At 38.1% G+C, this 23,179-nt stretch overlaps 1 protein-coding gene across 1 annotated transcript; it reads right to left on the bottom strand.

Moving 5' to 3' along the window:
• Positions 1–68: 68 nt before the first annotated feature.
• On the bottom strand, positions 69–23,150 carry SYCP1 (synaptonemal complex protein 1). The gene is made up of 31 exons (XM_062605401.1): positions 22,914–23,150; positions 21,913–21,994; positions 21,701–21,747; positions 20,236–20,400; positions 16,621–16,688; positions 16,371–16,444; positions 15,486–15,544; positions 14,550–14,619; positions 13,861–13,934; positions 12,811–12,919; positions 12,437–12,531; positions 12,115–12,299; positions 11,762–11,829; positions 10,650–10,711; positions 9,873–9,977; positions 8,856–8,959; positions 8,463–8,580; positions 8,148–8,218; positions 7,413–7,494; positions 7,239–7,301; positions 6,851–6,913; positions 6,134–6,196; positions 5,423–5,539; positions 4,656–4,766; positions 3,913–4,005; positions 3,170–3,244; positions 2,803–2,862; positions 2,485–2,664; positions 1,384–1,527; positions 962–1,048; positions 69–878 (listed from the first exon to the last, which is right to left on the bottom strand). Exons 1-31 carry the CDS (start codon positions 23,019–23,021, stop codon positions 735–737), a joined length of 2,946 nt encoding a protein of 981 aa, XP_062461385.1. The 5' UTR covers positions 23,022–23,150; the 3' UTR covers positions 69–734.
• Positions 23,151–23,179: the final 29 nt, after the last annotated feature.

Here is a 23,179-nt window from a genome sequence, read left to right as displayed (position 1 = left end):
TCCATAGGAAGGCGGCCTAGTGATTTATATCTGTGTTCTTATCCAGAAAGCAACATTTGGTCCCACACTTTATGTTTCAGACAAACAATTTAATAACATCTTAACATTGCTTTTACAATCTTAAAACATGTACATATTTCTTTCCTCATGAAGCCAAAATCTTTTTGAACTGAAGTAGCTCTATTGGAAATTCAAATGTAAAAGTTTCAAAACTGTTTTAACATATTGAAATAGGAGCTACTGAAAACAAAACAGTCTAAAAAGACAATTCTAGTAACATTTAAAACGAACAGAAAAGCAAGATGATGTCAAGTAAAAGCACATGCAGTTTAACAGCTTCAAGATTTCTTTAAGTGATATCCTTTTGTGAATTACGTATTAAGATAATAAATTTAAAAGAACAAAACGGTATTTCTCTAAAACCAGTATTTCTAATGCCAGACTTTTGTATTTCATTTTGAAACAGCTTTCTATGTAGTTATACCAATCTCAACATTTACAAATGGGCTGATTTGTCTACCGACTTTGTGTAGTGTAGGGGATGAAATGCAAAACCTGCTCTGCAGGTGGATGGAGTTACATATCTCGAACATTTATGTGTATAAAGGAAACAAATGTAGTATTAAACATACTGAGTATGACAGGAAAATGCAACAATGTATTAACTCTGAGAGAATCCTACTACCGTGGCTGCACTCATCAGACCATGCTAGGGCACTGGTCAGTTTGTCATTTTAAGTAAAGAGCTTCTCAGCTTCTTTCATTTTCCTTTTTCTGTCCAGTTTGGAAACTGCTGTCCACCCTGCCTCACGCATCTTCCTCATGGTTGACAGTTTCAGTACAGAGCCTGGGGTCTTCACGTTTAATGCAGCTGGTTTCTAAGAAGAGAAATTAAGTCATTCAGTAGCTCCTATAATCCATTTAAGTAACTGGTTTGTTGTGAAAACAAACGCTAAGGTACCTTTTTTGGTGTCATGGTATATAATTGTGAAGCCTGAGGATAATCCCTGTACAGTTTTTTAAACATTTCTTCCTCTGAGACTAGGCTCTAAAAAAAAAAAGAAGTTACTTAAACTATGTGCAAAAACTATCCTTTTTTTTCCTTTTCTCCGGGGTGTGTGTGTGTGTGTGTGTTAGAGTATTCAATAAAAGTTAGGATGTTACTATGAAGCCTCAACAGTTCAATAAAAACAATATAAAATGTTATTCTATGACTGAATAGACTTCTTATAGCAGTACTGTCTCTCATAGAGTTACTCATTCTGTACATAGAAATGCAGTTCCAGAGAGAAACACTGAAATACAAATATACACATAAATATTGTCTTGGAACCCCACATGCTTTCTATACATTCTTATATATAGCAGTGTGTCGGATTTTACCAGGAGGTCACTGTGCTCAGAGCTGTCTGACTGCGTGTCCAGCTGGAGCAGCACTTTCTGCTTTTTCCTCATGCTCTGCTCTGAGACCATGTTTATGCTTTCACTCTGCAATTTCTGTACTGGAGGAGTCTTTATTATGTATGCCTGAGAAAGAGTATACTTGTAATTGTTCATTCTATTTTCAGTGTCGATTATAGAACATAAAACCCGAACTCATAACCCAGTTTACAGACTGAGTGCAGGAAGACTAGAGACATGCTGTGGAACAATTCATTATCATTCTATCCAGAATGTGGGGCATAAACCCAGACAAAGGAAAAAAGTCCCTTTTTTGCTGCCAAACAAGGAGAATGAACAGGAAGCTGTGGGAGAACTGAGTTTTACAGCTGATTGTATTTAACTTCTTCATGCTTACCTACAGAAACTCAGGGTATTCTGAATTGTAGCTCCTACATACAGCCTGTAACTAACAGCTAAGGAAACGCCATCAAACAAACTGCAGTAATAAGCTTCCAGAAAGACACTGCTACTGACACCAAGAACAAAATTGGTTTTACTTAAATAGTTCTTTTTCTAGAAGTTAAACTCCTCAGAAACATTGAAATAGAACCCTGCAATCCTTTTTTAAAAGGATAACAGAAAAATGGCAGTTGTATCTTAACAACAGAAACAAACATCGTGTGTGAGCTGCTGACAGGTTTTACATGAGGTTTTACAGTTCTGCTGAAGCATCCAGGAATACTCTGACAGTTTTTACAGCAACACAAGCTATTTTCTATTCCATAGAGAAAAAATGTGCCTTTTGAAAGAGACACCATTTTTAAGTAAAAAAATTCTAGTGGAATTATTCAACTCACAGTCCCTCTAGGACAAAAACTGTTACTGGTAATAGACAAGTTAAAGAACTGAGCAAGGAAAATTACACACAGTAGGAGCCCTTAAACAAGCTGCTTTTTGATATCCTTATGGAATACATTTTTGGGTTTTGTGGCTATCTACCCTTTAAATCCCTGCTTATCCCAACAAAAAACAAATAAGCAGCTACACAGACATAAGAAATTCAGTCAGAAAAGTACGAATTCACTGTTATGAGTTACAGACCTTGAATGATGGACTACCCAGGGGACTCTTTGCAGATACTGGAGGAGGCATTTTAGTCTTTTCCATCACATTGACTTTTGTAGGAATATCGTTTGGAGACTTTTTATTCTTTACATTAATTGATTCATAGTCCAGATCAAATTGACGTTTAGGAGTCTCAGCAAAATGAGTCTGTATTTTCTAACATGAAAGAGGTTTAAATTAAAAGCATTTCACTCTTTTGTGGAATGTAGACTATTTATCATGAATTTCAGTTAGATTGCACATGTATAAATATTACCAAAATCTGAAGTTAATTTATGATAAGGTTAAAGGTACCTTGTGCTTCTTCTCCTTTTCAGGAACCATATTTTGGAGGGCTTTTTTTGCAAGATTCTCCTAAAAAGAGTTGTGATAGGAAGTAAATACTGTATTTGAATTCAGCTGTTGAAATCTTTGATATTTTCTATTACTAATAGAATATTACTAATTGAGGAGTAATGCAGAACACTCACTACCACAAGGAATGAGACATAATGACTTCAGAGAACATCAAGCTCTTGAAATCAGACAGCAAGTGAGAGCAAGACTTGGAATCAAAGTGCACTTCACAGCTCTCATTATTACAGTGCCCAAGACCAGGCCAAGCATGTCACCCAAACTTCTAAATCTAATCTGAACCGAACCAAACCAAACCAAACCAAACCTTCTCTTCAATTTCTGCTTTAAGTTGTTCCTTAAGGGATGACAGTTCACTTTTCAAACATAAAAGCTCATTCTCCTAGAAACAATTAGATAGGATAGGATTAGCTATGGTTAACCTGGAAAAAAGATCATGGTGCAAAATGAGACAGTAATTAATAGTGATATTCCTTATAAACAAAAGAAAATTCCATTTGTATGAGAGAGCTACTTGTTCATAAGGTTATGCTGAGGGGTGATTCAATTGCTAGAATAGGAGATGATCAAAGAAGCAGCTGGGGGAGGATGATGCAACTCTAGATTTGAAGTTTTGTTTCAGTTTGTTTTTAAAAGTAAGAAACTAAGGTACTAAGAAACAGGCACTTGACCAGATCTGTTCAAGGTAAGAACTTCAAACACTTGTGAGAATGAGGGGGGGCAGGTGGAACCAAACTATTTAATACAAACGTTTCTTATTCAGTGAGGTTAAAACATGACACACTATCAGCAAAAGCAGACAGAAAAGCACAACTACTCAGATGTATTTTTAGGAACAGGTGTGGTTTTTTAATGCACAGAATAAAACCTGTAAATAACAGCAAACAGAAATTAGTGGGTTGATCTTTACTATTCTCTTCCACTAAAGCAGACACTTAAACCCCCAAGTGTTAAACAGGAAGAAGTCTAATATGATATTTATAATTGTATTACACTTGCAGGACAGTAGCCCCTCCATTGAATTACTCAGCGCTAAAGAGTTCACCTTACCAATGCTCTCTTTGATGAGAACTGCTCTTGATCTTTTACTTTATAAAGTTTTAATTCAGTATCTTTTTCTTCAACCATTTTATCATATTCACACTATGTTAAAAAACAAACAACAAATTCAAAACATGACTAAACGCTCGAATTACAGATCTACCATTAAATAAAACATTACTCCTTTTTTCAAATAATGCTCTTCTGAACATCTGAAAATTGCTATTAACATTGACACTTCACCAGAAACTGTGAACCAGAAAATGCAGAAGCAGTATTATTCTGTGGGCTGACAAAGAATGCTTTGTCTCTAGGCAGTGGTATGTGCTCCAGCACATAAAAGCCTTATTATTTGTATTAATGGTACCTGCTAAATATACTGCAAACCAGAGTCATTAGGAACGTAAATTAACATATGTTAAACTGCCGAAGGTCCCAAAGTGATCCAACTGAAAGACCCCAAACTGATACTGAACCACATGGCATTAGGATGGTACCAAAGGAAGCCTGACTATTAAACCAAAAACATCCGAAAAACTTAGATAACTGCAATGTATCTGCCAGTAAAGCATGTATTCACAATATGAATTTATTTTTAGATGAGATGTCAGCATATGTTCAACTTTATTTTCTGGACTCGAGCCTTTATTAAGAAATTTCACTTCCCAATCTGTAATATTCTGGGTTTTATAGGTTTTTACGTGGCACAGTATTACACATTACACATCACATAAATCAGTCACATCTCTTACCTTGTGCTTTTCCATAAGTGCCACCATTTCAGTTATCTTGTGCTGACATCGGATATCAGTTTCTCTCTGAATTGCAGCTGCTTCATGAGCAAGCAACTTCATCCTTTCTACCTGTTAGTAACAGCTTTCATTTAATTCATGAACAATTATCAACAACATTTTTTTTTAAAGAATCTTAGTTTCATTACTTTTTATTCCTGGGGGTGCAATGTATCTACAATGTAAATCTCATTTAGTGTAGTCTTCATCTGATTTTAAGATGCTTTTCAAATCTTACATCTTTTACACGGATTTAATGTTAAAATAGGCAAATAAACCTAGATTAAAACTACAGCCATTCCCCTGGGGTAGACAAGTGTAATTTCAAACCACACAGCCATTTCAAGCCCTCTGCCCTCATGTATTTAGATATTACCATTCAAAAAGTGAGGGCAGAAAAATACTGGGAAAAGTTAGTCTAATTTGCTTATGCAGTATTTATACCAAGAACAGAGTTTCTGTGAACAATACCTTGACAAAAAAGGTTTTTTAACTGGCTTTTTATTCCTAAAAGACATATACAAATGCTTCAGCTTATGGCTCTAAGATACTAAAGCATTGCATACACAAGAATCATAGAATAGTTAGGGTTGGAAAGGACCTTAAAATCATCTAGAAGAAGTTCCATTTATGTTGATAAGACTGCTATGTAAGAGCAAGACTCTGGTTGATACAGCTCCATAAAAGCAACATATTACAAATGTTGCAGTAAAATTAACAGCTCTCACCTCTTCAAGAAGTTTATTTTCATTTACTTTTTTTGCTTCAATGTCCTTCTCATAGATGTCAACTGCTTCCTTATGTTGCTTGTTCATATTTTCCATCTCTAACTCTAATTTATTCACCTTTTGAGAATGCAGAATTATTGCTGTTATTTGTTCAGGAACAAATATGCCAATAATTTATTTTTACCTCTAATGCTCAAGCAGAACAACTCTGCTGTTTTTCAGGCATGTGATTGAACTGTTCCCTACTTAGTGTTCAGGATTTTTCATAGAATTGAACTTTGGCCTGTAGTGAGTTAGAAAATGATCATAGAAACAATGGCATCACCACAATGGGAAAGTCAGACCACACCAGTTTTGTGCACCTCTGTCAATAACACAGTCTTCAAGCTCAAGGCTCCCCTCTGTTTCAGTGGGTGGTATTACTCAATAATGTTCAGTGCACTATCAATCAAAAAAAAAAAAAGGGACTGCTTAGGAACATAATTCCTTGAGATGTGATGCCCATCTATTATAAATGTCTGATAGCCCTGGCAGTGTCCAATGATTAAAACTGGAAACACCTCATGGGCTCTTTCCTGTAAAAATCTGTATCCCAGATCCGTAAACTAATTAAGAACATTTTTGACATCTATTATCATTAATTACACTGGGACTTCAAACATTCGGTCTTTATGCTTTACCCTCCTCTTGCACATACTTATTTAAACCCACCTTCCCTTCATAAATACTTGTCTTCTTGTTTTCTGCAGTAATTTTCTTTTTCAGCAGCTTATTCTGTTAAAATCAAGTAAAACAAACACTACACTTTAATAAATTCATAGAACTATGTAATGATTTCACTGCATCAAATAGGTTGGAATGTTCATTCCAGATTTCAGCAAGCAGGTAACTCCCTTTTTGTTGTGCAGTTCAGGTTCCAGATCAATTTTCTAAGCAAAAGAGTGCTCATGCTCACTTGAATAATACTGTTACTAGATGACCTTATGAATGCCTCCTCATGGGCAACAGCAGAGAATAACATGAGGGTGCTCAATGGGACAAAAAACCAAGATGCTGCTGACAAAAAAAGTGCAGATGTCATGACAAAAAAAATACAAGTGATACATTTTTACAGTACAGTTATTAACAACTTGTCCTAATGCACAATTCCTTTCTACTATTGGTAACTGAGATAGGTCACTAAACTAAGGATATCTGTGATACCATGTACTGTATTACAATAAAGTTATTATTTCTTCATTTGGATTTTTCAGAAGGATAAATTGAAAGATCAAGTCATTCCAAAGGTGACTCCTTGATTTACTCAGTTAAGAAATGTTATAAATTACATAGATATTTCTAAAGATATCACATAAGACAAAAACTATTGAAAAGTTACCACAAAACACCATGTTTTATGTATATGTGAATTTTAACAACTGTACATACCTCCTGTTGCAACTCTTCAATGCATTTGTTCTTATTTTCTGCTTGTTTCTTTAAATTATTCAACTAAAAAAGGTATTTGAAACCTTAGTTAATAAGATCCTAAAAAATTACTCTCTGTGTTAGAGATTACTGTTAATGTTCTTAAACATGCATTTGCATAGTCTGATTAATTCCAATGGGACTGAAACACATGTGACAATGACTGGACTTTCAACCATAAAGTACTACAAGGATTTTGCTAGCCCAGTACCACCAGCATTAGCAGCAGTGCCCCAGTTCCTCAGTGGTTACAGAGTTTAGGAAGAAAAGGAAAAAGGAGTAAATTCACAATGTAACAATAATCTCGTATGAAGTTCTCAACAATCCATGCAAAGCTAAATTTTCATACCTTATTTTCTAGAATTTTCAGCTGCTTTTCCTTTCTTGACATTTCATTTTCAATATTCTTAGCCTGGAATTAGAATTATACACTTTGATTTTTACAGTAAGATTTTGAAAACCATTATGGTGTTAAAAAGATGTGCTTATGTATTTTCATGATAAAGCACAGGATATGGCATACATTTTCTTCTCTTTCATCCAGTTTACTTTTAATCTCTTCACCTTTCTTTGCCATCTTCTCCTTCAAAGACTCCAGTTCATTTCTAAATGCCAAATTAAAAAGCATCAGTAAATATTTATTTAATAATTTTAACTTCTTTTCACTACTGCTATTTATACTTTATTTTCTAAGGAGAGCTGTTAATATTGATGAGAAACTTCATAAATTGTTCTATGAAAATGTTCTTAAAAAGATACAAAGTGACTGTGAAGTCAGTGTCCTAACTGGACAGATTTTTGTAAATATGGAAAGATGTTCCTCTTACTTGAGTAAAATTGTATTTCAATCTGTAATATCGTAACGCATCTATGAAACATGAAGGCTGCCTGTCTAATGGCTGGTGGTACGGAGACTACTTCAGAGAGTAACATCGAACCAGTTTTAACTTTTCACATTCACTCCATAACCTTTCATGTCTATTTTTATTTACTCCACCCTAAGTTAATGCAGAACAGGACAGCTCTCTGTACATAATATAAAGCTAGGGCAAAAATGGTTCCTGTAACAATAGGTATTGCTAATTTGTAGAAACTTCTGCATGGCCAATACTAATTTCTGTTTAGCTATAGCACCTAAGAAGATTAAACTAAAAATCAGAGAAAGCAGCATATGAACACGACATTGAAATGAACTGTGAAGAAAGAACAGAGTCTACATCCTTTACTGACATGTACATTGATATTTGGCTTTACTTGCCTTAGCTGGCCATTTGCTTCTTCCAGGTTTTCAACTAACTGCTTTGCATTTTCTTCTTTTTTCCTACTATCCTAAAGAAAGACCCATGGAAGTAAGATGGATAAAATTCACAGAGCCATCTGAAAAAATTCAAAGACATCTTAAGCAGCATCTTGACCTTCCTTATTCACAAGGGCAATTGTACTTCCTTTATATTTTAAACGCAAAAAATAGTTCAGATCCTCTAAATAACCATGTCATATTGTAGTTTCCCACATGATTTGTGTTTGAAATTGAATGTTGTCCTTTAAAAACAGCTGGAATTTTACAACTTGCCTCATGACTCTCTTGCAGTTTCTCAAGTTCTGCAGCCATAGCACTTTTCTCTTGTGTTATCTGCTCTTTTTCTAATGAAAGCTCATTGATATATGCTGTCAGTTGTTCATTCTTTAGCCTAACTTAAAACAAATGGTCAGTGGATTAAGAACATGTATTTTATAATTTCCTTTTAAGTTAAATTTATCCGGTACAAAAATGTTACTTCCCACTGTCCAGTCCCATATTGACAAATTTATAAATGTAAGTACGTAACAGATGTCATACTATGTGCACAGGTTCAACTTTCATTAGAAAGCAACCATAGATCATTTCATTGTGTATCAAAGTAACTTCTTTGTAACACACACACACAAAAACCTTAATACTATTCAAAAAAAACCATAATCATACGCCTCTTGTTGAAGATCTGTGTTCAGGGCCTTAAAGTGGTCTAAATAATTTCGTTCCTTTTCAGCTGTATTGCTCAGTTGGACTTTCAAATCTTGGATTTCTTTCTGCAAAAGAAAAAGGAAGTGTTTTGATTATAGATATGTAAACTACAAGTCACAAAAGCTACCAGAAATGAAGAGTAACACAAAGCTTTACAAAACAAAACAAAACGACATCCATGCCATAAACTAGCCAGCATGTATCTTTACATCTCTCTGGGGTGATGAGGAAGCTGTGTTAGATATTGAACTGATACAAGTACTAACTGTGTCACTATTATAAGTCCAACTAGTCTGCAAAGTTACTGACCAAAGTAACTTTAAAATTTAAATAAAGACATTTGTTCACCTAAAAATAATAAAAAACCCCACAGAAATGCAGTGACAGAATAAGCACATATTTTGGATGCATCTCAAACCACAAAGCAAAACTCTTCCCTCTGAAATCTGCTGCCATTACAAGCTAAGGCAAACCTTGTAATGTGGTGTAGCTCATAATACAGAAATGTTTTGAATACTGTTTCCTCCAAATAACTGGTGATATACTGATACCACAGGCACTGGCAGGCAGTTGTTGGGAGGTGAGGGGAGCAGGGAAGAGGAGGGGGGGAGGATTAGTTTCCAGGCACAACACATAATGGACTACAGGAATTTCGTTATCACAGAAGGCTCTGGAGACAAAGAGCATGAGGAGCATGAGTACGGGTGAACAGGAATTATTCCATAAACTGATAGCAAAGACAACTGACAGGGATGTGTCCTCAAACATTCTTAATAGAGCTACTGTAGGAAGGTGAAGGCAATGGACTATAGATAGCAGTCAGACTCTTCTACTTTGTATCTTCTGCTGTCATTATCATGAGCAGAGTGTAGGGTGGAGCACTGGTGTGACTATGTGGTATCTCTTACATTCTTCTATACAAGTGATAAAGTGTGACATAACTATTAATTACATGTTATTATCACTCTTTATTCAGACCTCTCTGATTTGGAGAATGTTTTTCGTTTCTTTTTCTCTCTCCTGCAAATCTTCTAAAGTAGCCTCAAGATCTTGCTTCTTCACTAGAAGTGCTTCAACTTTTCCCTGTTTAAGAACGTCAGTGAATCTCAGGTCAGAAAATTCAATGCACAGTACATTAAGGAACAAAAAACACGGTAAAATGCAAACCTGTTTTCACTCTATCTGTCTATAGCTGATCGAATTTCTTGTTAGAATTGTAAATACGGATCATAACAAAAATAATCCTGTCTAAAAACTGTACTTTATATATAGCTTAGACTTCATAAGAGAAAATGGGCCTGTTTCACAGTGCTATAGGGTTCACAGAGATCAGATCTAAATACCTCAGGAAACTTCCCTGTAAGTAAGAATAGAACACTCTAACAGGAATACATGGAACAGGGTGTTATACTCCGAAAAAGACCTTTCTGCAGACTCTTAAATGTTTTCTTAGTATGGAGGGTGCCTCACCATAACTAACACCCCACAAACAGCAAAACAATCACAACAGATTTGTGAAGTAATTCTCTTTACTGCCAAAAATGAGTAGATCCCTCAGCCTAAAACTTCACTCGCATGGTGCTCATGAGGTTTGAGCTAATGTTCACCACAGGAAAAGCCCCAAACAGGTAAGGAAGATTAATAACATTAAAGCACGTTAGACAGTGTTTTTATATGGTACTTAAGATCCTTCCAAAGCAAGAGAGACTTCAGGTGAAAAGCAAATCCCATGAGACTAATAAAATGAACATTTACCAGTTTTTCTGACAGCTCTTCCAGTTGCATTTCTTTGTCACATTTTAGTTTAGTCATCTCTTCTACGGCACATGTAATGTAAAATTAATTGAACAGAAACAGTTTTACATATTTAGCAGGAGTAGAAAGCATTTATACCTCTGCAGTACCCAGCTTTCAAAACTTGATGAATTAAGTTCAGAAACCGTAAAGCTAAATTAGGACTTAATTGAAACGTAGAATTGAAAAAAAACTATTCAGAAAGACACTAGCAAATATATATTTGAAAAGAAAGTAATGATTTGTCTTCAATAAAATCCAGAGGCTATTGTGTTTTCCACAGTCAAACTGTGGACTGACAGAATGGAGTCATCGCCAAGTATTGATACATCTGCACTTTTCCAGACAAAAATAATCACATGGATATTTTGAAAAAACAAATCACTTACCGGTGACTTCAAAAGGTTTTCTATAGATACTTTCACATTACTGGTGGTGTTTGCAAGTACTGGACACCAAATACACTTTTGCTCTGGAATTCTGAGGTCACATCTTACCTTGTCCCAATCAAGCATTAGCAGCTAACTTTGGAATGCTTTTCCTTAGATGGCCTCAGTATGTACAAGGACATAAAATTCTATTTCTCATCTATCATATCAGGACTAGGGACACATGCTGCACACTGGGAAAACAGTGCTAAAGAGAAAGCTCTTCCTCTGGGGGGTAAGCAGTGAAGATCTAAACATTTAAAACTAACTGCTGTCAGTGTGATTCTGCATCCAACATGGGGAGAGTGCTCTGCAGGAAAGTTTAATGTAAGTGATGTGTCCCTGCTGCAAGCTACAGAACAAATTCCTGGAATCTGCTGCTTAACAGTGTAACATCACCTAACAGGTCTTAACTGGAAAAGTGCAGAGAGACCAAAATGACTTCCAGGAGAATCCATGCACCTACGGTCTTACTACTAGAGCTCCGCACAGCACTGCTGTGAGACTGTTGCCGGCTACAACAACTACCAAAGGGAGTCAGATAAGTAAAAATGGATTTCAGTATTCCTGACAGGTACAGGGTGCTATAAAACCAAAAACCATTTTTATTACCTAGCTCATTTTCTTTCTTTCTATAAACCTTACCTAGTTCAGCAGATTTATTTCTGAGCTCCAAGGTCAGCAGCTTTGACTCATCGTGATATTTCTCCAATCTAAGGAAATGGTAATTGCAAAAAAAAGTATAGTACAAAGGGCTGCATTTGCAACTTAAAGGATAATACAAAGTCAGGACAAGGTGCAATGGCCATAAACTAAAACACAAGAAGTTTCACCTCAACATGAGTAAAAACTTTCCATTGGCAGTGGCAGAGCACTGGAACAGGCTGCCCAGGGAGGTTGAGGAGTCTCCCTCTCTGGAGACATTTTATCCTCAGCAGCTCTGTAATCTAGGGTTTTACCTATTACATCCTTCTTGGAATTGAAACTGTTTAATTTACCTATTTTGCTCTTTTTGCAGCAAGCTTTTCAAATTGGAAATGGAAGTCTCAAACTCTTCTCTCAGGGATGCATGCAAAGCCTTAGTTTTTTTACATTCTTCCACCTGTGCTTCTTTTTCTCCAGTCATCTCAATTAATGCTTTCACTGCAGTCTGCAATTCAGTTTCTAAGCTCTTTTGAACAACCTTCAAAGGAATTATATCATTTCCAAAGGTGTTTTGCAACAAACAGCTACAACTATTTCAAATCTAAAGTATCACTAATTATTTATGCAATTAGTCATCTAATCTATTTATACTAGAAAGCTATAAGCAAGCTGTACCTCTGTTTTTCTCAATGAAACTTTGGCCTCTTCCAGTTCTGCCCTCAGATGTTCTTGACTGATCTGGGACTCCTTCAACATTTCTTCTTCATGTCCTAAGCAGAAAGATACATGCTTAAATTTAACAAAAAGATGAGAATTACTAAAAAATGCTTGCATTCCTATTTTACAGATCAATATATTCCTTTAACTGAACAAAAGTTAAATAAAGTATTCATGTCATAGTTTGTCAGCAGTTTCTGTTCCACACAAAAATATGGCCTGCAAGGACCCAAAATTCTGCTGCTGACTAGTAACAGGGTAAAATTATCATCATTTTGTTCCCTATACTTCTATAACTAACTACATGCTAATGCAGCAGAGAGAGCTCTTACTTTTTGCTTCTTCTAAGTCAGCAATCTTATTTTTTGATTCCTGCAGCTGAATCTCCATATCTCTTATTATATCATCTTTTTCATCACTCTGTATGGTAAGAGCTGAAATCTGACAAAATTAAAATAATATCATCATGAAGTCTATAAAAAAGGACAGATTCTCATTTTGATTGTGCACTCTGTGTGACTAGAAACATACTACTGCCAGTCACGTTAAACAAGGTGGTCAATCCTAGCCAAATATTGACCAAGTCACATTTCTCGGCATGAAAAAGCTCTACAGTTCAAATTCAAAATATTAATTTCAATAGACTAAAGATACTGGAACATAACTACAGTTAGTGGAATCTGACTTAAATGCAGCTCCAGCTAATTTTTTTTTTGTCCTTTCTACTGATCCTGAGAAACATTCCTTGTCCCTTTGCAATATCATAGAATCATAGACTTGTTCATCCATCCTCAGAAAAAAACAGTAACTCTTGACCTTCCCAGACCCAGATGGGTGCCCAGCTTCTCAGACTGCTGCTTACAAACTAAGAACTCTTATCACAACTAACTTCCTCAAATTGATTAGTCTTTCCCTAATAGTACCTCATCACCAATACAAAACTCTACTCTAATCTCAGATTACTAAACTTTCTTACCAGCCTGTGATCTGATATGCACTATAATCCTTCTTCACACCTTCCTTTTACCAGAGATGAACCATACCTTCCTTAGCTATGAGGACTGATGGCTGCTTTGCTAATTTTATGCTTCTACACAAGCAACTTGATAAAGGCAAATATACGCATAGAGAACAAAAAGAGAATCCAGCCCTTACATGATGTTTTTAAATCCTGTCACTAAACTATCCCTTGTTAGGATACAGTAGTTTCATTTCACCCTTCCAAAATACAAATATGTTACAAACAACTAAGCACTTTTAAAATAATTGTTTTCATTTGAGCTATCAGTCACAAAACCAAAAAAGAGTTCAAATATTAAAGAAACCACAAGATTTGTTTCAAAACTAAAGCTGTACATACTAGATTGTAAAAGTGAGCAAACCTGCTTTTCCTTCACACTGACTTCCAGTTGACATTCTTTTTCAAGCTTGTCCACTTTTTCTGCTTCTTCTTTTACTTGTGAGAAACAGTAATATCCACAGTTAATACACGAGCTAAAATATACTCCAAGTTAAATAGAATTTCCAGTTTAAGATTGCTTATCATTTGCTGTATAAGTTGTTTCCTAAAGAGTAACTGCTGAGGTCATGCTTGAAGTTATTTTCTAATCAGACAAAATAATTTTTGTGCCAGCTTTCCACAGAATTAGTCCATTATTCCATTAATTGGTTAATAGTTTGGTATAAGAAACAAACATAAATGCACACGCAAAAATGAAACAGGCACAAAATATTGTAAAGAAAGCAAATATTTACTTAAAATTTCTGTGGCTGCCCACTAGTGCATTTTCATTTAAATACACTTGTACTTCACAGATAAAACTCAAGACTTTTGAGTGACTATTTGAAAAATAAAGTTTCAAATTTGACCCAGTGGAAAACCAATAAAAGGGATCAGGCATCTAAAAGCAGGCAGCATGAATAGAAGTGGGTCCAAACTGTCAGTGTTAACTGCTCACCACCTCAGCACTTTGTATCTTTCTGTCCTGAAACCCTGAAACTGAATGCAATAAATCTATGAAGTATGAAAGTGTTAATCCTGCAGCATCAAAACAATAAACACAGTTCTCACATTTGAAACACATTTCAACTCTGGTGTTCTCTGCTTGCACACGAAGCTCTTCAAATGCCACTACCATCCTCTAAAAATAAAACTCAATATGTAAGTTCATATAAAACTAAGTATATTCAGTAATGAAGAATAATGTTTATGCTTTGTAAACAGTGTTACAAGCTCATTTACAGTTGTAGGAGAAATTTTGTTATAAATGAAATTCAAAGCACAAACTTAACAGAATACTTTAACTTTTCAAAGTTTGAAGTTTAAGAATTTCTGTACTCAAGGTCTAAACAATTTCAAGGAACAAACATTTTTACTGGTCCGTGTTTGTAGATACTTAACACAATGGAAGAGTTTTCCTTTTCTTAGTTGTCACAGCAACCTATAATTAATATTTAAACATTATAGCACGGACACTCTGACCCTGCTTAATATCAGGTTCATTACTCCCAGACAATGATGTCCCGCATTCTTCTATTATAAATACATAAAATTATCTAATAGAATAAGCCTAATACACCTGACCCCTAAACCTGACTGAACACAACCTGTTCTAGCCAATCCTGCTTTTAGCAGGGGAGGCTCTCCAGAGGTTGCCTCCAACCTCAGCCATGCTGTGAAATCATCAGGTAGGGGAAACAGAGCACAGAAAGCAGACAGAAGTTATGGCAGTCACCTAATGCTAAGCAGATGGTATGTATCGACATCCACCCCAAACACTGCTGCATTTTATCCCATTACGATGCTCTGTGCGATACAAAAAATTACTCTTGAAAAGGGACTGAAAATCTGACTTCTTGGATCACACGTGACTGTTCTAATCGCTTTATCAATACAGGACATTCTCTGTACAAACAGTATCTCAAGATATGCATGTAACTCAGACAGCTCCACATATCCATATAACTCAGATCACATCTGAGCCTTGTTACAAGCTACATCACTTACTTCAACGTTGTTATTAAGTTCCTCATATAGTTGTCTGGTTTCTTCTCTTTCATGTTCATCTATCAAAGTAAGAACATACACTTTTCCTTTTGAAAAAGAATGTCAGCTGTCCAAGCCCTTACACTTAAACAGCATAATAAATTAGAAAAGTAATTACAGGCTCTTATTTAAAAATCAGGGTGCTAAAAGTTATATAATCTGTGCAAAATGTATGTTCCATTGAAATATCAAGCAAGCTCAGCTTTCAAATATCCTTTGAAATCTCACTTTTTCTGTGATGTAATTCTGGATCAATTTATATGACTATATTTAAATTTTGACGGAGTAATGTTGTTGAGTATTAATGGATCAAAAATGATAATGTTTGAATAACTGTAATACAAGGTGTAGCACTGAATTTCTTCCCATCAGCAGACACCCAAGACCACAGAACTGACATTACAGAAGTGTAACAATATTTCATCTCCACCTCACATATCTTATAACATATTCAAGGTATCTGGATGGGACTGAAGAACACCAGTGGACTTACAACACTTTAGGAGACCTGCACTCCTCTCAAGTGGCGGCTAGTGGCTAATAAGGGTTGCTTACACTGCTTTAAACCAGTAGCAGTATTCAGAGACCTAAATAGCTTCCAGGCATGTAACCTTTCAGCAAACTGTCATACTGACTTCAGAAACCCTCTAGATTTAACATTACAAAAAACATATGTGTATTAGTCCTATGGCTTCACTTCTAATCTTGCTCTGATGCAGAGCCACATACAATTTATCTGAACCAGGAAACAGATTTGCAGTGGAATGACAGCTTCTTTCCTTTGTTAGATTAGAGAAAGCTGGAAGTACCTTTACTTCAACAAATCAAAATTTAAACAGCATTTACATTTGGTGGACTTCTCTGTGAAGTGAGTACAGGTTTCCTTAAGCAGGTTACACAAATGCTTTGAGGCGCTGTTTCTAGAACAGGGAAAAAACACCAAAGTATGTTATCACAGGAATGCACGGTACTTTGCATACCTAAGTACTAACACTGTAAACGCCCTGACGAGCTTTATAATTTAACAGCTACTAGCACAGTTCTCAGCATGAAAACAAGTTATTTTCATAAAAATATATCTGACTGTATTACTTACTCTTTTAAGAGATCTTTATTTTCAGATAGCTCATCTTCCAGTTTTAAACTTAGTTTTTCATTTTCAAACTAATTTCATAGGGAACAAACAAAAAAAACACACTGTTACTGGAAAATGCACTAGAAATACACTCTCACTTCTCAGATCTCATATGGAAAAGTAATTTTCTGCATCAGAAGACAGCAAAACCCATTTTATCAGGCACTACATACTGAGCCATCTTTTGTTACAGCTGGCATGAAAGACATAACAATAAACAATAATTTACCAGTAACTGAAACCCTCACAGGTATGTTGTTCATCCACACATTCACACACTACAGGTGCACACCCCTTCTCAGAATAATCATTTTCTCAAAGCAAAAGCCAAGCAATCAGAGACAACTCTGTTACAGAACCAATGCCAACAAACAACAACAAAAAAGAAAGACAAATAAATAGTTTTAAATATGTATTTCAGTCACAAAGCTGTCCATCACTACCAGCAAGATTAGAAACTAGGATAAAGCTGAGTGCATTTCCTGCATATGTTGAAAACAGCATGAGCATACTTTACAGCTACAAGAAAGATGAAAACTTACTCAGTCTTGAACAGGTTTCAGTACACTCACAGTATGATGTGCATGTAAATAATACAAAGATGGAATGCATATTGTTAAAATGAGGAAAATTATTTTTAGAAACCAAAATGTTACTTTTTCCTTTAATAACAGTAGAGCCATAGGTCACTGGTATCCAGCAAAATGGTTTCTTTGAAGTCATCACATTGAAAGTTCAAAACTACTTCAGCCTCTGCAACATTCTTAAATATTTCATAGAATCATAGAATCATAGAATCCTTACGGTTGGAAAGGACCTTAAGATCATCTAGTTCCAACCCCCCTGCCGTGGGCAGGGACGCCTTACGCTAAATCATATCACCCAAGGCCTTGTCCAACCTGGCCTTGAACACTGCCAGGGATGGAGCATTCACAACCTCCCTGGGCAACCTATTCCAGTGCCTCACCACCCTAACAGGAAAGAATTTCCTTCTTATATCCAACCTAAACTTCCCCTGTTTAAGTTTTAACCTGTTACCCCTTGTCCTGTCACTACAGTCCCTAATGAAGAGTCCCTCTCCAGCATCTCTATAGGCCCCCTTCAAATACTGGAAGGCTGCTATGAGGTCTCCACGCAGCCTTCTTTTCTCCAGGCTGAACAGCCCCAACTTCCTCAGCCCGTCTTCATACGGGAGGTGCTCCAGTCCCCTGATCACCCTCGTGGCCCTTCTCTGGACTTGTTCCAACAGTTCCATGTCCTTTTTATGTTGAGGACACCAGAACTGCACACAATGCTCCAGGTGAGGTCTCACAAGAGCAGAGTAGAGGGGCAGGATCACCTCCTTCGACCTGCTGGTCACGCTCCTTTTGATGCAGCCCAGGATATGGTTGGCTTTCTGGGCTGCAAGCGCACACTGCCAGCTCATGTTCATTTTCTCATCAACCAACACCCCCAATTCCTTCTCCACAGGGCTGCTCTGAATCTCTTCTCTGCCCAACCTGTAGCTGTGCCTGGGATTGCTCTGACCCAGGTGTAGGACCTTGCACTTGGCATGGTTAAACCTCATGAGGTTGGCATCAGCCCACCTCACAAGCATGTCGAGGTCCCTCTGGATGGCATTCCTTCCCTCCAGGGTATCAACTGAACCACACAGCTCGGCGTCATCGGCAAACTTGCTGAGGGCGCACTCAATCCCACTGTCCATGTCAGCGACAAAGATGTTGAACAAGACCGGTCCCAACACCGATCCCTGAGGGACGCCACTCGTTACTGGTCTCCAGCCGGACATTGAGCCATTGACCACAACTCTTTGCGTGCAGCCATCCAACCAGTTCTTTATCCACCGAGTGGTCCATCCATCAAATTGATGTCGCTCCAATTTAGAGCCAAGGGTGTCGTGTGGGACAGTGTCGAACGCTTTGCACAATTCCAGGTAGATGACATCAACTGCTCTACCCCTCTCCATCAGTTCTGTAGCCCCATCAGAGAAGGCCACCAAATTGGTCAGGCAGGATTTCCCCTTAGTGAAGCCATGCTGGCTGTCACCAAGCGCCTTGTTGATTTTCATGTGCCTTAGCATGCCATCCAGGAGAATCTGCTCCAAGATTTTGCCAGGCACAGAGGTGAGACTGACTGGTCTGTAATTCCCCAGGCCATCCATTTTCCCCTTCTTGAAAATGGGGGTTATATTTCCCTTTTTCCAGTCATCGGGAACTTCACCTGACTGCCATGATTTCTCAAATATGATGGCCAGGGGCTTTGCAACTTCATTTGCCAGCTCCTTCAAGACCCGCGGATGGATCTCATCAGGACCCATGGACTTGTGCATGTTCAGATTTTTAAGATGGTCTCAAACCAGTTCCTCTCCTACAGTGGGCGCAAGGTCTTCATTCTCACAGTCCCTGCATCTGCCTTCCAAGACTTGGGTGGTTTGGTCAGAGCCTTTGCCAGTGAAGACCGAGGCAAAGAAGTCATTCAGAACCTCAGCCTTCTCCAAATCCCATGTAGCCAGTTCTCCCGAGAGCTTCCTGAGGGGGCCTACATTCTCCCTAGTCTGTTTTTTATTTGCTATGTACCTGTAGAATCCCTTCCTGTTATCTTTAATACCTCTAGCTAAGTTTAATTCTAACTGGGCCTTAGCTTTCCTAACCTGGTCCCTAGCTTCCCAGACAACATCCCTGTACTCTTCCCATGCCACCTGTCCTTGCTTGTACTTATTATAAGCCTCTTTTTTCAATTGAATTTTCCTCAGGAGCTCCTTATCCATCCAAGGAGGTCTCCTGGCCCTCCTGCTGCGCTTCCTTCTGGTTGGGATGCAACACTCCTCAACTTGCAGCAGGTGATACTTGAATATCAACCAACAGTCTTGGGCCCCTCTGCCCTCTAGGCCTGTATCCCATGGAACCTTTCGAAGCAGGGTCCTGAAGAGGCCAAAGTCTGCTCTTTTGAAGTCCAGGGCAGTGAGCTTGCTGCACGCTCTTCTCGCTGTCCTGAGGATCTCAAATTCGAGCATCTCATGATCGCTGCATCCAAGGCTGCCCTGGAGCGTCACATTTCCAACGAGACCTTCCCTGTTGGTGAGCACGAGGTCAAGCACGGCACCTCTCCTTGTCGGCTCCTCTATTACTTGCAGAAGGAAGTTGTCTTCTACACAATCGAGGAACCTCCTGGACTGCTTGTGCCGGGCCGTACCGTCCTTCCAACAGATGTCAGGGTGGTTGAAGTCACCCATGAGAACAAGGGCCTGCGAGCGTGAGGCTTTTCCTATCTGTCTATGGAGGGCTTCATCTGCAGGTTCTCCTTGATCAGGCGGTCTGTAACAGATCCCCACAGTAATGTCTCCCATAGCTATATTCCCTTTAATCCTGACCCACAAACTCTCTGTGGACTGCTCACCTGTCCCCAGACAGAGCTCCATACTCTCCAGACTATCCCTAACATAAAGGGCAACTCCCCCTCCCCGCCTGCCAGGCCTGTCCTTCCAGGACATTCATTTAATCGCAGGAATAATGTTTTCATACTACAACAGGAAGAACTTTCTCTTTACACGTTCAGTGGATATGGTACAATACTGGCCTGCAATTCCTGAATGGCTTTACGCTGTGCTTCTATAATCTTTCTGTTTTCCTGCAGTTTTCTTTCTTTCTGCTTTAGTTCTGACTCTACAGTTAGTTTCCATCGCTTGATCTTCTCAGCCTCTTTGTAGAGTTTTGAGTACAACTCATTCACTGTTTCTACATTCTATTAAAACAAATTCCACAAATTAATCTCAAATGCAATTTAATTAATAATGTTGTAGATAGGTATTTATCTCTTAGAAATATCACAGGAGTAATTTCTTTTCCACAGATGGTGACACAAGCTTATCAAGAACCAAGGTTTAATTCTTTATTCATCCTCTGTGCATGTATTGGCACATCACAGAAGAAGTAGGACTCAAAAACAAAAGTGAAAAATACCCCACTGCCCTCAGATACAGTGACATTGCTAAACAGATACTCTTAAAGATACAGATCAATGCACTCCATCAATAAAAGTTTTGCTATAATGATCAGTAGAGCCAGAATTCCTCCCATTCTGCGCACCACTTCTCCTTCTTACTTCAAGAGATACTGCTGAGTTAAGTTAAACTGCTTCGGAGATCTTGCCCAGGACTACCTGTGATAAGTTTCTGCCATTAACTCATACATAAAGCAGGAAGAAAAAGCAACCAACTTTGTGCTCTTTGAACGTCTTTAAAGCACTGTACAAGAAACATTCGTTCAGTGGCTTAGGCAGGTAATAGTACACAGCCCACAAGGCAGATCTGCAGCTTGTTTGAGGTATGATGTCAACTAACACTACCCATATTTTGGCTGCACCATGGTATTGTAAGAGTCCTGACTTTAATAGCTACTAGGGCTAAAAGAAGTTTAGTCCTCAGGGATATGAAAATCTTTAGGAGGACTGCAAGCATATTTGTCCCATTTTGTTGCAGCACACAGCATTTCGTATCTGGAAAGCACAGGATGCTACTGCAAAAAAACTAAATAGCTTTACTGAGTTGCACTAAAGCAGAGAAACATTGGTAGAGATGCTGTGAGAAGTATCAAATGCTTGAGGAAACCCCTACACTAAATTCACTGTTTTATAGATAAAATAATGCCAGACAAGGCAATTGGGATAATCTGCTTCAGTTTCCCAAAGAATACTTTGACTTCAATCCTTCTGCCTTTCAAAATATTCAGAACCAGTTTCACAAAGATACTTAAGTGCCTAAACCTTATTCTGATTAAAACTCACAGACCTACCAGGCCCTTAAAAAAAAAAAAAAAATCAATTAAAAAAAAAATCACCTTAATATTTAAAGGCTTTTCTCCACTGAATCACAAATACCTTCTCTATGTGACTCAGCTTTAAATAGAAGACAAAAAATTATTATTCCCCTCTGGCTACTTCCTTTAGCCCTGAAGTATCTACTGAATAGTGCTTTAGGTAGTGTTTCGAGAACAAATTATGAGGCCCTAGGAAATGAGATATGCAGAGTTTATACTTATCTGACCTCTTCATCTACCTCAGAGCCAAGTTTTACTTCCTGTGAAATCGCAGCTGAAACATGAAGAGATTTTGATCAATGTATCTAATAAAAAATAACAGTGGGACTGTATTTATAAGGGTTCCAGCTATGAAATAGTTAAACAATACATGAAAAATGACAACGATATGAAAAATATATAAAGAATGTGTCAAGTAAATGGCTCATTTTAGGCTTACCAGGGTCAGTGATTTCACCACGGTTTGGCGTACCCATTACAAACGGCAAATTAAAATCATCATCTGGGCATTTGTTAAACCCCTGCACAAATTAAAAAAATAGTTTCGGATATGTAGATTTGTAAAGAAGGATTATAAAAGCCAGGAAGAAAAATAACATGAGCTAACATGAAAATAGACTTTTCTGTTAATTAATCAACTGCCCACAATTTGCAAAGTCCAAGGTATTGGTAATGGCTTTGGCACTCTCATGTGGTTCTTACTTCACACTGGCTTTTCAAACTGTTGGTCTTACATAGATTGTTTTACAGACTACGCTGTGGCCAATGTGGAAGCTTTTGATGACAAGAACTTATTAGCCACTGCATGCCTGTGCACAGTTCACACACCTGCTTATGTTTTATCATGAACATTCCATTTTACAAAGCATCACAGAAATTTGCCTTGTAAATAGTGTAACTCATCTCTTGTCAGAATATCACACTGCAATCTAAACGTATTTCATAAGGCACCTAAACATGAAAAAGTATCTTGTTGAATTCACATAACTCAGCATAGAGACAGCACATTTCACTGCACACTTGATCTGGCCAGACCAATAAATCAAAGCTGGCAGGGGTATCCGAGCGGTGCACATCCCACTTACTATCTGAACTGCCCACGTCAAACATGTTTTATCACTGGTGATGCAGTTAAAATACACAACAGATGCTCAAGAAGATGATTCTTTTCAGTTTCGATAGGAACAAAAGGTAAAAGTCTTTGAAATTAAAACTTGAGATGTTCACCCCCCCAGCACCCATCTCAACAGTTGGCAGAAAAACGAGTTCAGCCCCCACACTTCACGTATTTACACGCATGTGCTTTCCGGGAGGGAGGTTCAGGGCTGGAGAGCCTGGTTGCTCCTCGGAAGACCCTCCACTCTTTCACCGCTCCCACCCCCCTCCTCAGCCGTCGCCTCCAGAGCAACACACGGTAAGGCAGGCGGCAACGCCGTTTACCTGACACAGCCCCGTCGCCCGAGCGCTCGCCTGCGGTTTGACTGCAGACACTTGGCCGCTGCTCAGGCGCGGCGGCACGAACAGTTTGAACGGTTTTTCTTTTTCCATGGCCTCGCGGAGTAAGAGGGGGCCGTCACCGGCAGCGCCTCATGACGGCCGCGCCGGGCCCCGTCTGCTGAGGGACGGCAAAAAGGCGGGAAGGGGGCAGCGCGCGACCGAGGAGGGAGGGGAGGTGGCTGCGGGTGGGGCGCGCGCCCGGGCCGGTG

The sequence above is a fragment of the Pezoporus occidentalis genome, unplaced genomic scaffold (genome assembly GCF_034315485.1).
Source record: "Pezoporus occidentalis ecotype Australia unplaced genomic scaffold, CSIRO_AGI_Poc_V1 ctg92, whole genome shotgun sequence".
In the NCBI taxonomy this organism is placed as follows: Eukaryota; Metazoa; Chordata; class Aves; order Psittaciformes; family Psittacidae; genus Pezoporus; species Pezoporus occidentalis.
This window is presented reverse-complemented; position numbering and strand designations above follow the sequence as displayed.